This window comes from Cinclus cinclus, chromosome 15 (genome assembly GCF_963662255.1).
Source record: "Cinclus cinclus chromosome 15, bCinCin1.1, whole genome shotgun sequence".
Lineage (NCBI taxonomy): Eukaryota > Metazoa > Chordata > Aves > Passeriformes > Cinclidae > Cinclus > Cinclus cinclus.
Window position 1 is genome coordinate 18959833 of NC_085060.1, and position 13917 is coordinate 18973749.

Genomic DNA, 13917 nt, shown 5'->3' on the forward strand with positions numbered 1-13917 from the left:
CATTTTCATTGCGTTCTCTCAACTTTTGCCTTCCAAGAGCAGAAGTTATTTCATTTAGAAACGTTTATTGAAATGCAATGATCTCTCAGAACCACGGAGCTTGCTGTGGTCTCTCTCCAGCTCCCCAGTTTATCGGCACAGGCTTAGGGCAGCCTCGTGGTTTGCTTTATCCACTTCACGTACTTGGAGACCCTGGTGTAGATGCCGTATTTGCCTGGCAGGGCGCATTCCTCTCCCCAGCTGGTGATGCCCGTGAGGAACCAGGTGCCCTCGATCTCTGTGGTGTAGGGTCCCCCGCTGTCCCCCTCGCAGGTGTCCCTGCCCCCGGACGGGAAGCCCGCACAGAACATGTTCTGCAGGATGGTGGTGGAGGTGCTCTTGAGGCAGGTGGGCCGGTCCACAAAGGGCACCTTGAGCACCTGCAGGGTGGTGGCCTTGCGGCCGCGGAAGAGCTGCCTGCCCCAGCCGCTGACCGTGCCCACGCCTTGCTTCAGCAGAGCGTTGGTGAATTCTCGGCTGCCCAGGCAGATGGGGGTCACGTAGCTGGTGAAGGTGAGCGGCTGGTCCAGCTCCAGGAGGGCGATGTCGTTGTGGTACTCGTTGATGGAGGCGTCGTAGGTGGGGTGGGGGAGCAGCCTCACCACCTTCCGCCGCTGCTCCGTGTGGTCATCGCTCCTGACATCGTGTTCACCTGCACAGACCAGCGGGACTGGGGCTGCATCCCTCCCTGGCAGCACCAGGGACCTCGACCGTGCCCTGGTGGTGCCACTCCAGTGCTGCTCCAGCTCAGCCCAGCGGCTGCAGAGAGCTGAGCTCGGGTTGCTCTGAGGCTATTCCTGGCCAGGCTGCTGGCTCCTTGTCAAAGGAAGCCACAGGTTCCTTCTCAAACCCCCAGCACAACCCGGATGTGACACTGGGCACACATCCACACACCAAAGATGCAGATGCTTCTGCCAGAGTCAGCGGCAAACTGGCTGTTTTGGGGATTTAGCACCCTCAGAGAGGTGTAAGGGGATATCGCCCTTGCAGCAAAGGGCGCAGAACTCGCTGATGAAAAAATCTTGCTTTAAAATAAACAATGCATTACTAAAATGAAACCTTACCTTCCCCTTTCTAAACGCCCAGAGCCACGGGGCAGGTGAGGCGCAGGAGGGCACCGATGCCACCCCTGATGCTCGCAGGTGCCCGCCCGAGGCTCAGCTGCTCGCAGTCGTGGCTGTGATGGAGGTGCGGGCAGCCCGCAGCCTCCCTCGGCTTGTGGAGCAGGGAGAGGGGAGGGAGAACATTCTGAGCTGCAGGGTGGCTGAAGGGGCAGCAGCCGTGGCTGTGCCCAGGGCGGGATGGCTTTTCCCAAGTGCTCTCCCGCAGCCCCCGCGGTGTGTGGCTCCTGCCGCGGGCTTTTACTCGCCCTGCCGGGCTCTCCAGAGCACTCCATCACCCCTGAGCTCCATCACCCCTGAGCTCCATCGCCCCTGAGCTCCATCACCCCTGAGCTCCACTGCCCCTGAGCTCCATCACCCCTGAGCTCCATCGCCCCTGAGCTCCACGGCCCCTGAGCTCCATCACCCCTGAGCTCCATCGCCCCTGAGCTCCACGGCCCCTGAGCTCCATCACCCCTGAGCTCCACCGCCCCTGAGCTCCACCGCCCCTGAGCTCCATCGCCCCTGAGCTCCACCGCCCCTGAGCTCCATCGCCCCTGAGCTCCATCGCCCCTGAGCTCCATCGCCCCTGAGCTCCATCGCCCCTGAGCTCCACGGCCCCTGAGCTCCATCGCCCCTGAGCTCCACGGCCCCTGAGCTCCATCGCCCCTGAGCTCCATCGCCCCTGAGCTCCACCGCCCCTGAGCTCCATCGCCCCTGAGCTCCATCACCCCTGAGCTCCACCGCCCCTGAGCTCCATCGCCCCTGAGCTCCACGGCCCCTGAGCTCCATCGCCCCTGAGCTCCATCGCCCCTGAGCTCCATCGCCCCTGAGCTCCACGGCCCCTGAGCTCCACTGCCCCTGAGCTCCATCACCCCTGAGCTCCATCGCCCCTGAGCTCCATCGCCCCTGAGCTCCATCACCCCTGAGCTCCACCGCCCCTGAGCTCCATCGCCCCTGAGCTCCACGGCCCCTGAGCTCCATCGCCCCTGAGCTCCATCGCCCCTGAGCTCCACCGCCCCTGAGCTCCATCGCCCCTGAGCTCCACCGCCCCTGAGCTCCACTGCCCCTGAGCTCCATCACCCCTGAGCTCCATCGCCCCTGAGCTCCACTGCCCCTGAGCTCCATCGCCCCTGAGCTCCACCGCCCCTGAGCTCCACTGCCCCTGAGCTCCATCACCCCTGAGCTCCATCGCCCCTGAGCTCCACTGCCCCTGAGCTCCATCGCCCCTGAGCTCCACCGCCCCTGAGCTCCACTGCCCCTGAGCTCCATCACCCCTGAGCTCCATCGCCCCTGAGCTCCACTGCCCCTGAGCTCCATCGCCCCTGAGCTCCACCGCCCCTGAGCTCCATTGCCCCTGAGCTCCATCGCCCCTGAGCTCCATCACCCCTGAGCTCCATCGCCCCTGAGCTCCATCACCCCTGAGCTCCACGGCCCCTGAGCTCCATCGCCCCTGAGCTCCATCACCCCTGAGCTCCACGGCCCCTGAGCTCCATCACCCCTGAGCTCCACCGCCCCTGAGCTCCATCGCCCCTGAGCTCCATCGCCCCTGATCTCCATTGCCCCTGAGCTCCATTGCCCCTGAGCAGCATTTGTGGCACCCAGGCCCAGCTGTGCCTGCGCTGCTGCGGAGCCGGCGTGGAGCCAGCACAGGTGAGTGGGTCCTGCAGGCTCGGCACGGGCTTTTCTGGGCAGAGTGGGAATGTCAGTTCCCCCCCAGGCTGTCTCTACAGTGTAAACACAAGAAATATGTGGGGAAGACTTTCAGGCGGCTTTTCTTACGTTAGAGATGCTCCTATTGCTGGGGACCTGAAAATGGGATTCAGGAATGAAAGTGGGAGAAGCAAAGAAGCGTAGGGGAGGGAAATGCTTCTTCCACCAGGCTTTAAAGCTGCCTGGGTGAGCCTGTGGCTCAGGTGAGTTCGCCCATGGCCAGGTTGATGTGTGTTTTCACTGCGGTCCAGCAGCTCTGGACCAAGGCAGACCTAGCTCCCTGCCCCTCCCGGGGCTGGTACCTGCAGAGACCTGGCTGGTGAAATGTTGCAGCATCAGCTGGGCCCTCGGTGCCCCGCAGCAGCTCGTGTCCCGTCACTGCGGTCACCGTGTTCCGTGCCATGCCTTGTCCAGCCACTGCCAGCCCCACGCCATGTCCCTCCCGTGCCCAGGTGCTCACCTGCCACAGCAGTGAGGTTGTGGGTGTAGCCCGGCTTCAGGCAGTGCGCTGCTGTCACCACCCACTTCTCGTTGATGATGGATGCGCCGCAGAAGCCCAAGCCCTCGCTGTTCACCAGCAGAACCTGTGGGAGCAGGGGGAAAACACTCTCGGGTTTGCGTAAGCCTAGACCACTGGAAGTGGGCCCTGGTCACAGCAAGGGGTTGGAACTAAGTGATCTTTAAAGCCCCTTCCAACCCAAACTGTTGGATGATTCTATGATCTGCTGAAACTGATGGAGCCAAAAAATGAAATTTTTGCTCCTTGCAAAACTCCCTTCCCTCAGCCTTCAGCTTACTTTTGGTCCATTCATGGACTACTGGGAAATCTGTTGTGAAGCTCAACTCTGCGTCACCAGCTAAAGCTGCTGTGACTCTGACTTCTGGCTTTCATTGCCTGATGAGAGCCCCATGCAGGCAAGTTTTGTTGTCGTGGCATAAAGCTGTGTACAGAAAGAAACAGCTGTTAGGCTGTTCCTGTTAGGCATGAGACCACTGCAAGTCTAACCTCAGAGACAGGCTTTGGTTATTTAAAAGTATGATCCTGTACTCAGAAAGTGATTGCTGGGGTTACAGAAGGGTTGCAGAAAGAGCTGGTACCTGCCAGGGCACCTCTCCTTTCATGCTGTCTGCCCCGCCAACCACGCGTGTGTCCGTCCTGAGCACAGGTGAGATCCTGGTGGCAACAGCAGCGCTGGATTCCGTGCTGTTAGCAGTGCTGCTTTCTGTGCTGTTGGACAGCACCTCCTCATGGCCATCATCAAGGTCATCACCGGTGATGTTCCAGTGCTCAAAGGTGTTCATGGATCGGGTCAGCTTCCTCTTGGCTTCAGGAGCTGTGATCCTCCCACAGGGAAATGGCACTGGGAGAGGAACAGGCACAGCTGGCACCGGCTGTGTCACACCGAGTGACAAAAAGGGGCAGGTGAGGAGGGAAGTGCTGCCTCATCTCAGTAGTTTGGGACCAGCCCAGGGCTGTGGGCTGACCATGAGTGCCCTGTGCACACGAGCCTGTGCCTTGGAGCCGCAGTGTGAGTGGTACGTAAAGACAGCGAAAGCACAGATTGTTTCTGGGCTTTGCAAATGACATCTGAACAGCTTTAACAGTGACAAAAGCTTGTGCTGAGCACGTGTGCCTGATGGGCTGGGGCAGCTGTGCCTGCTCCTGGCAGGATGTGTGCTGCATACCTGGGAGTCCTGGGCTGGACGGCCAGTGACTGCAGAACAATGAACAGCAGCCGGGTCAGGGCAAGAAATAACAGCTGCCAATTGTACAGATAATCCTGCTTGGCACCAAGGTGAGGAAAACATTAATAAACTCTTCCTAGAGTTGTATATTTTCTCTGTTAATGAAGAGCTCATCTGTAGGCTCATTTCAGATGAGCTCTTCCCATTCCTCTCCCACACAGTGTGTGTTGAATTCCTGCTGGTGGTGGCAGTCAAAATAGTAAATAGCACCAGGCATTGTCTTTCATCTGAAAAGCTTTCAGAAGCACTGAGCAAACAAACATTAGTGTAAAATCAGATGTGAGTGTGGCCTACTGAGACTTCATCCTTTATTTTTAAACAGTTCACTTTAGCAGCAGGACTCAGCTGAGCGCTGAGTGATGGAAAGTGGTACCTGCAAGCTTAGCCTGTGAAATGAAGGTTTCAGAGCCAACAAAGCTAAGCTTTTGCAGGAAGGGCAGTCAGCCAACCTGAAAGATGATCTTCTCGCTAACTGCAAACCTTTCTGCTCCAGTGAAAGTGATACAGCATGTTGGGCAACACAGGCCTGAGCTCTTGATGAGATCCTCTGTTACCAGGATTCCCAACCTAAGATACATTCCTAAACTGATTACTGACAGGCAGCACATATGGGAGGCCTGTGCTCCCTGCTGCAGCTGACAGAGCTCCCCTGGGCAGGTACCTGCATCTCAGCTTGGGCATGCAGACCTGCTGCAGTCAGGTGTTAGAAATGAGATAGCATTGAATGTTAAACTGACTTTAGAGGACAAAATATTTATCTGTTCAATCTCTTCTCTGCCAGATGTGTTTCTGAGGTGCTCATGCCCAATTAATTTGCTGTGTTGTGATGGGTTGGGTCCTTGTCAGTGCAGTTATGGGTATTGCAATGGTCTAGGAGTAGGGTAGAGCTGGGGAACACAACAAGAACCAGTAATTCTTTAGCCCTTGGTGAAGCTGCAGCCTCAAGCAGTGCATTTTCCTTCCACCCCACCCAATACAAGAGCTAAGCCAGAGTCCAGTTCTCACTGAGGGTCTCCACAGATACACATTGCTGGGAGGACAGCACCACCACCAAACTTTACTTGTACCCACCCAACTCAGATTATAAAACACTGGGTCATGACCAGCCATGAAATACACCCTCGGGAGGATTCAGAGTGAGCAAAATCTTTTGTTCTGAGAAGTTCAGAGCATCCTCAGTGTAGAGTCAATAATTAACTAGCTCATACTGGAAGAACACAGGAGTGAGCCCTGGCTGGGTGCTGGTGTAGCTGAACATCACCTTTCTGCCTTCAGAAAATTTCTGATTAAGATTTACAACTGTAGGATGGCTGGAGCCTGTCTGAGCAGCCATCTGAAACAAGCATTTGCCTTTGAACAAATTCCTGGACAAGTACCCTCTCTCCCCACTCGCCCAGGCTAAAAAAGGGATGTTTACATTGAACCCTTCAAGCCAGACCCCACATCTGCCCTGGGGAAGGTGCAGGGTCGGGGTCTTCATTTGCTAAGCAGGAAAACAAGCAACGAGGCTTCCAACAGGATATTACATCTATGAAATTCATGTAACTAAATCCAGGACAAGACCTTGAAAACTTTAACCCAAATCTCTTAAAAAGAATTTAAAGGTTAACCTGTAGGTTCGCAGGACTTTCCATCTTCATGCAGTTTATAGCCAGGAGCACAGGAACACACAACCTTCTGTGGGGGCTGATGGCTGCAAAAGTGCTTGCAGCCTCCATTTTTAATAGCACAAGTGAAGTCTGAAAGAAATTAAAATGAAACTGTGAGAGCTCTTTGGAAACACAGCTGGTCAGCAATTTGTTGAGACTTGGGGGTTTGGGCTCAGTAACCCCCCGTAGTTGATGCAGACTATGGAAAACAAGTGATTGTTGACAAGGAGATGGGAAAGAAGGGCAATCCCATCCCTTCATGATGAAGGAGCAGTGGGCAATTCTCTCAGCAGGCAGTTTGAGGAGCTTACAGACAGCTCACAGAGCCCTGGCACAGCCTCCTGCCTCTGACAGCTGTGTGCTGGCTGAGATTTGGCAGCCTGACCCTAAAGGACTCCTGCAAATATTTGGTGACAAACCACGTGATTTCCCCACTTCAGTGTTTTTGGCAGTGGGGGAGAACACCCTGTATCAGACTGGAGTGTCCCAGCAGGGCTCTGTACTGGGATTACTGCTGGGCTCTGCTCTTCCTGAGGTACCCATCAGTCTCCCAGGCTGGCTTGGAAGAGCCATTTCAGCAGGATGAGTGATGGGACAAATGCCAGCCTGAGGCACAGTGAGATTCCCCTGCCTTGCACCTGTCTCTTCCCTCACTCCTCTGTGCTGGGAACACCTTGGAGGTGGGGAACCACCAATCTGCAGAGGCCCTTGCAATTCTCAGTGAGTTTTCAAATAGCTTCACAGCAGATTAACTCCACTCCTACTTCCTCAAGGACACCTCCCTTCCTGTAGCCATTTTAATGCCATCATTTACTATTTTTACAGAGCTCTTCTTCACGCCTCACTTCCAGCTCTATTTTTGCTCCTCACTCCCCAAGAAGTCTGCAATGAGACTATTTAAATTTGATGCAACTTTGAAATGCTCTTTTTAACGTACACTCCTCTCTGCCAGAGCAGAAATACAACTAGAAAGAGAATCTTTTATTAGTGCAGTGAGTCTAGCACATTATGCGAGTTGCACAGCCCCTGATTATATTATAAGAGCTGAATATCCCTCTTGCTTAAATTATCAGCTGTTTGGTTTTCATAAACTCCTCAACCCATCAGGAAAATATTTGCCTTTTATTTGCCTCCAGAATCAAGGTTGCTGCTGATAATTATAATTATGAATTAAGCAGAGTACCTTTGAGAGGAAGTCAGGATAATCCTGCCCTGCCCAGCACCTGCTGCTCAGCCTGGCATGAGAAAGGGAAAGTCGAGTGGGAGAATGGGAGTTCCATGGGGGGTCTGTGGGAAACTCTGCTTTTAGCAGGTGAGCAGGTTGAGAGTCCCAGAAAGACCCATGCTGGGACACAAAGGAAGGGCTCTGTGCCAACATTTGTCCTGGCAGCCACAGCTGAACAGAAGAGCTTGAGACTGTCTCCACTGAGCACTCCCTGAGAGCAGGGGCTCAGCAGAGCAGGGGCTGGGGACAAGCAGAGATCCCCACTGCTGCAACCCCAGGCATGTCCCTCTGCCAGCCCCAGTGCCAAGAGACCGAACTGGCACTTTGCAGTGCCTTACAACACAGCAAGAAGTGTCTCAAACAGCCCCAAGAGCACTGTGAGCCTACTGTGATCCCAGGGGTCTCCAGTGGGGCAGCACACCAGAGCAGCCCTGGTACGTACCAATCTCACAGTTCTTGCCCTCGTACCCAGCTGGGCACCAGCACACGTAGGAATTGATTTCATCCTTGCAGACAGCTCCGTTCTTGCATGGGTTGGGGTTGCACTGATCCCCATCTTGGAGAGAAGACAGGAGAGTTAACAACACCAGGCTCCTCCAGGGCTGTGCCCATGGACTGGAGCCTGGCTTTGGGCAGCCCAACAAGAGCCAGCACAGCCTCCTTCTTTGGGAGGGAGAATAAATCAGGTCCTGGCAGCCCATCAGCAGGCAGTGCCAGCTCTGGGGTAGCAGCAGCAGCAGGGCTGTGTCCCCTGTGGGCTCATTCTGCTCCTTTAGCAGAGCCCCTCTTCAGTTGCCCTCAGCAGAACCTCATGTCTGGGCCAAATCTGACAAGTTTAGGTTTGCTATTCAACAGGGCTTTAAGTATCCTAATCTGGGTTGTTCTAACACTAATACTGTTCTGTGAAAGTTTGGGTCTGTCCAGGGGGCTGTGGAATCCTGTCTGTGTGCCAGGATTGAGAACCCTTCCTGTTGCTCTTTCTTTCCCAGCTCTGTACTACCATTACCTGGTCTAGATTTTTCCTCATGTGCCAAGGCTTTTATATTCACAGCTGCCTTCAGCTGAGGACCTGAGGCTTTAATGAAAACACTCACTATTGCAAAATGGGCGATCTAAAACTTTGGAAAAGTGAATTGGTGATGTTAAATGATGGGGGATGCCCTTTGCAATGCTTGTACCAGGGCATGGAGAAAGGGCAATGCAGAGTTTGTGCCCTGCAAAGTGGCAAGACGGTGTGGCAGTCAATGGGATGCTCAGGAATGGCTGGGATGCAAAATGCAAACATGAACCAAATGTTTTGGGCTTGTCTGAGTCCTGCTGTGGAGCTTTGCAGGCAGGGGAGGATTGCAGCTGATGTTGGTGCCTGGTGAGGGCAGCTGGGCTCGGGTGCTGTGCAAGGCTGAGCTCCTGAGGGCTGCTGGTGGGGAGCAGCAGCTTGCACTCTCAACAGCAAACCAGGCACCTGGGATGACAGAGGAATACATGGCATTCCTTATTTTTGATGAGCTAATTTGTTACAGTGGCAGGGAAACAAATGCAAGCGTTGAGTTTCATGAGTTGTTTTTTTCAGAGGACAGTCCTACAATGCAAATGTAATGTTTTTATTTTATAGCCTGGACTGAGTAATCTGAATTATTTAAGGCTTTTTAGTGAGATGTTCTGGGCACTTTGCCAACCTACAAAACAGTTCATTTATTGAAATGTCCTTAAAATTAGTTTCAGATGGTGTAGTGGGCACTGAAGTCTTTTTGTTAAGGGACCAAGGAGTCGTTGGGGATGGAGGCTGGAAAGGAAGAAGTAGATGTGGAGAGAAACCAGTGCAGTAAGGGTGAGAATTACAAACAGCTGTTTGCTATGATCATGTTGAGTTTCCACTTTAATATGACATTTCTAGGGATTCACACTGTGCCTTCGCAAGGCTGTGCCTTATCTGGAGATCTCTGCTTGAGAACAGAACATTTACTGTTTGCTGAAGGGGTGTTAATTATTGCTGTGGTATTTTACTCTGTGGCACAGCTGAAACTGAAGCCCAGAGCATGATCTGGGCTCAATGAGATCCAGTAGTCTGCCTGAACTGGTTTTGTTCTGTGAGGTTTCTGAAATTTTGCTGGGTGCTGCAGGATTTGGGGTGCAAGGCTCTGACTGGCTCTGTCATTACAGTTTCTGGATGCTGAAATACATTTGTTACAGTGACATCAGCTCTTTATACACTGAGAGAGGAATAGTAAGCATTAGAACATGGAGAAAGCAGCTCTTACCAACGTATGTTTGCCAAAACTGCATCTGCAAAGGGAAAAAAGAAAAAGTTTCCTTTGTTTTCTAATTTCTGGGTGAAGTAGTACCTGGATGGCTCCAAAGCTGAAGGAAAAGCCTTGCAGAGAAACCAGCACCTCCATAATCCCAGTGGTGACTGATGAAGCTTTTAAAAGTTCCCCAGCCCAATGGTGGAGCACAAATGAGAATCAACCATGCCAGATGCTGCCCTCAGCCCTGTAAGTTCTCTCCCCTTGCAGGGCTCCTGCAGGTGTGGGCTGCAGGGAACACGGTGCAGGGAATGCATCAGTACTCACCGTTTTCTCTTCGTTCTCAAATACTTCTCGGGCCTCTTCATAGCTGCATTTCTCTTCTATGCACTCCCTCTCGAGGTTCCCTGGAATGACCTCCTCCAGCCTGTTGGAGTTGGCTCGCCTTTGCCTCTGCAGAACTGAGCTGGCCTCTTTGTTCTCAATGAACACTGAAATTGGGACAACAATGGGGCTGGGCTGGGCTGTCAGGGCTCTGTTTTCCCAGAAAACAAACCCTTCCACCTGTGCCCCCATTGCCAGGGACACTTCAGGAACGTGACTGGGGACCTTTATCGCCCAGCTTCAGTGCAACCCAGAGGATCAAATCCTCAGAAGCAGAGTGGAAACAGTCAATAAGCAGAAATGACTGATGGCAAGAGGGTGATGTGGAATGCTGGTTTGATGCTTAAAATACCCTAAAGCAGATGGTGTGAGAATCTCCCATCACAGATGCACAGACTGGAATAAGCTGTTTGAGAGGGGAAAACAAAAGGCTTCTTCATGCTGCTGCTTGGTGAGGTCTTGTTTGGACAACAACTTGTCCTGCTTTGTCTTTGCCTGTGTTGTTGTGAAAGGACATTTGCCTCTGCAAGCAGCTCTGCCCTTGGAACAAGGGGCCATTTCCTCCTCTCCCTGCTCCTCATCCTTGCTCACAGCTCCGGGTCCCAGCATGTCCTGCTGGCAGGAGGGGTGACATGAACCTTCTCCCCCCCGGCAGCGGGGCATTTCTAGCACCTCAAGCAGCCTTCCCACGCTCCTGGGCAGGGCCACCCGCAAGAGCTGCTGGCACCGCAGGGACCCCAGTCCAGGTGGGATCCCCAGTGTGGGATGGCCACAGCGGCCACCAGCCTCGCCGCGGTCGCGGTGCTGCCACGGGTGTTGTCCTGGCAGAGAGAGAGGGCCAAGCACCAGCCGCTGGTCCCTTCTCAGGGCCGGGTCCCGCTCCCACGCAGAGCAGGGCCGGCCCTGCTGGGCTGCTGAGGGTGGGTTCGGGGGCTCCGTGAGCCCAGCTGGTCCGTCTGGGTGCCAGCAGGCCGCTTAGAGCGTCAGGAGCCCCTTCACTGCCAGCTGTCTCTGCAAGAGACTGAAAACGCTGCTCAGCTCCTCCCGTGGGATGTGCAGGCACCTGCGGCGATTAACCCATTTAATGGAGAGAGCTCCTTCTAATGAGCACAGCTTTACCTCCCCTCAGACCCCTCTGGGCTGTCTGTGCTGCTGACAGGTCCCACACGCTGCTTTTGCAGGAACCTGATGGGGACGGGAATGGCCCTCGCCTGGCTGGAAGCCATCCTCACCCGGAGAATGCACTCACTCACCATTTATCAACTTGTGAAGCACGGTCTGGGACAGCGAGACAGCTCCATGGGCCAGGTCCCGGCAGGGCACATCTGTGCTATGCACTGTATTTTACTGGGGGGACGCCCGGGTGGGTGGTGGCAAAAATATGAGCTTCTGCTCACTTTTCATTGCTGAACAAACATTATGGAAAGATTGTTTCCAGCAATGTTTTAATGAAAGAAGAAAGGGCAGCCTTGCAGCAAACAGGAACTCGGGTGGATGTGAAGCAGCCTCTGCTGGAACTGTTGCTGCTATAGAGAAATCAGGAAGCAGCCTGCATTACTGGTGTGATTGCCCGCATCCATCACCTGCTCTGCCTTGTCTCCAGCTTTGGCTGCATCCTACACTCTTTGTTAAAATCACCCTGGGTTTGGCTTTAAACAGTCCTCCCAGTGGCAAATCCAATGAGTGTTTTATGGAGGTGAGCACTTGTTTGTTCTCCAGGACAAAGCGGTGGCACACAAAGAGGTGTGACTGTCACTCCAACAGCAGTGCTCTCCCCTCGTCCCCTTCTATGTGTGCCTTCTAAAATGGCCGAATCGAGCTCTGAAAGCTTAAAGATGCAAAAAAGCTAAGAAAAAAATCCATTCTAAAACTAATCCCTGTGACACACACTGTATGAAATCAGCATAAAAGCTATTATTTTGTTCCCCAGAAAAGAGCCAGAGCCTTAAAGAGAAGCTATAAAATGCAGCAATGCCTCTGAGCTGTTGTCTCTCACAAGACTGCACAAGCTGTCGCACTACCAAGTGCCAAAGTGACAAACTGTGCCTTTGCCATATCTCTAACACCCTGTATCCAAAAGTGAGGGGTTTGCTGGCTTTTGAATGAACTCACCTGTGTTTTCATCACCAAGACAAGCTCCCAGAAGACATATGGAGAGTATTAAGGGGGTATTTGCCATCTTCTCCCCCTGTCCACACCTCTGGCTCACAGCTTGTTCAGGCAGCAGAGCTCAGTCCGTAGTTCCAAAGGGCAAGTGCTTGTTTGCTGACTCAGGGTAACCCTTGCATTTAAAGTCCCCAGATGCTGCAGTGCCCAGCAAAGCCAGCTGATGTTTCTGCCACCAGCAGTGCAGGGAATGGCCTGGGGTGCTCCTGGCTCTGGGAGGGTTCCCAGGCTGGGACAGGGATGGGACCTGCTGGACCTGCTGGTGTCTCCCAGGCTGGAGCATCATTCATTGATCTGAGGCTGCAGCAGTTGTGTGCTTGTTAAAGCTTTTGCTCGAGCTTATGAGCCATAAATTCTGTGTACTCAGTCCAGAAAATGAGGAACATTCCTTTGTGAGGCAAATGGCACAGTCATTCATGGTTCTTGGTATTTGGAGTTACCTGTGTGTGCAGCACAGACCCAGCAGCTGCAGGTGAACAGGAGATGCTGGATATGAGTTACAGCCACGTGAGATCCATCTTGTCTAGGTGCAAAAAATCTTTTCCTTCTCTTAAGCAAACAAAAGGTCCTGAAACCTATAATCCATCTTGTTTCTTCTTGCTCCATTTGAAATTATCTTTATTCATCCCTGACAGTAGCTTTTGTTATCAAATTTCTTTGGTTGATAAATGAGTTAGGATGAGGTAAGGTGCTGTTGGTGTAAATTGAATGCAAAGTGAAGAAGGTAATGATCGCCTCTCGTTTTCTGTGCATAAGGAAATGAAAATGTGAGAAAATAAATTAAGGTAAAATGCTGAAACAATACATCTCCTATCATAAAGAGGAGTGTGGAGAATGGCCTGCCATAACAAAGGATAATTAGAATCTCATTACTGTAAATATTTACTTTAGAACATAGGTCAGTCAAATTATTTTAGGTTTATGGTTTATATTTCATGTGTAAAAGTTTTTGCAACATTATTGCCAATTAATCTTCACAGAGAATGCCAAGATCATTAGAATAAGCATGGCTATTAATACAAATAATTTCTATTGTTTACTACTATTGGTGTCAACTTCTGGGGCACTAATTTGAAAGCAAAGTGCTTCTTTTTATTTATTTTGCAAACAAATCCTCAGAACTGTGATCCCTAGCATGGGCCCTTTGGAGATGAAAGCTCCGTTGTTTAGATGGGTGACACTGATCAGATCTGCATGTATTTTGACTTGTTCAATGTTCTCAAAAGAAGAGAGTTTAAAATAACACCCAAGTGTTGGTCCTTGCTGTTGAACAGGCTGATGTAGCACTGAGCTGTTAGGAGATGTCTTTCCTGGTTTGATGTGGTTTGGGTTTTTTTGTTGAAATATTCCCATTTTTGTGGGAACAGAAGCATCCCAGACATGGCTCCTGGGCCTCTGGTTGTGCCCAAGGCAGAGGGGCTGGCAGGGTCCCCCCTCTGGTCTGGGGGCTGCTCCTCCTTCAGAGCAGCTCTCTGCTGCCAAGGGAAATGAAGCTTGTGAGAAGTCAGAACCAGAGATCTATTTCCATTTATTCTGATAGATTATTTTAAAAAATGTGCACTGGCTGCACTGGTCAATAATGTTAAACAGTCTGATGGCTTAAGGATCTTGTTAAAGGATTGTTCATAATCTCCCTTGTCTCCAAATGCACT

The 13917-nt window shown here is 52.4% G+C and overlaps 1 protein-coding gene across 1 annotated transcript; it reads right to left on the reverse strand.

Annotated features, from left to right (window-relative positions):
* Positions 1-143: 143 nt before the first annotated feature.
* On the reverse strand, positions 144-12278 carry F9 (coagulation factor IX). Its single transcript, XM_062502902.1, has 8 exons — positions 12212-12278; positions 10043-10206; positions 9731-9755; positions 7915-8028; positions 6209-6337; positions 3951-4213; positions 3313-3436; positions 144-691 (listed from the first exon to the last, which is right to left on the reverse strand). Exons 1-8 carry the CDS (start codon positions 12276-12278, stop codon positions 144-146), a joined length of 1434 nt encoding a protein of 477 aa, XP_062358886.1.
* Positions 12279-13917: the final 1639 nt, after the last annotated feature.

Coding starts and splice junctions, on each gene's coding strand:
- F9 (XM_062502902.1), bottom strand. CDS start 12,278: ATGGCAAATACCCCCTTAATACTCTCCATATGTCTTCTGGGAGCTTGT. Junction 4,214..6,208: donor AAAGTCCTGCGAACCTACAG/GTTAACCTTTAA, acceptor TTCCTCTCCCAG/TGCCATTTCCCTGTGGGAGG. Junction 692..3,312: donor CAACCTCACTGCTGTGGCAG/GTGAGCACCTGG, acceptor TGGTCTGTGCAG/GTGAACACGATGTCAGGAGC.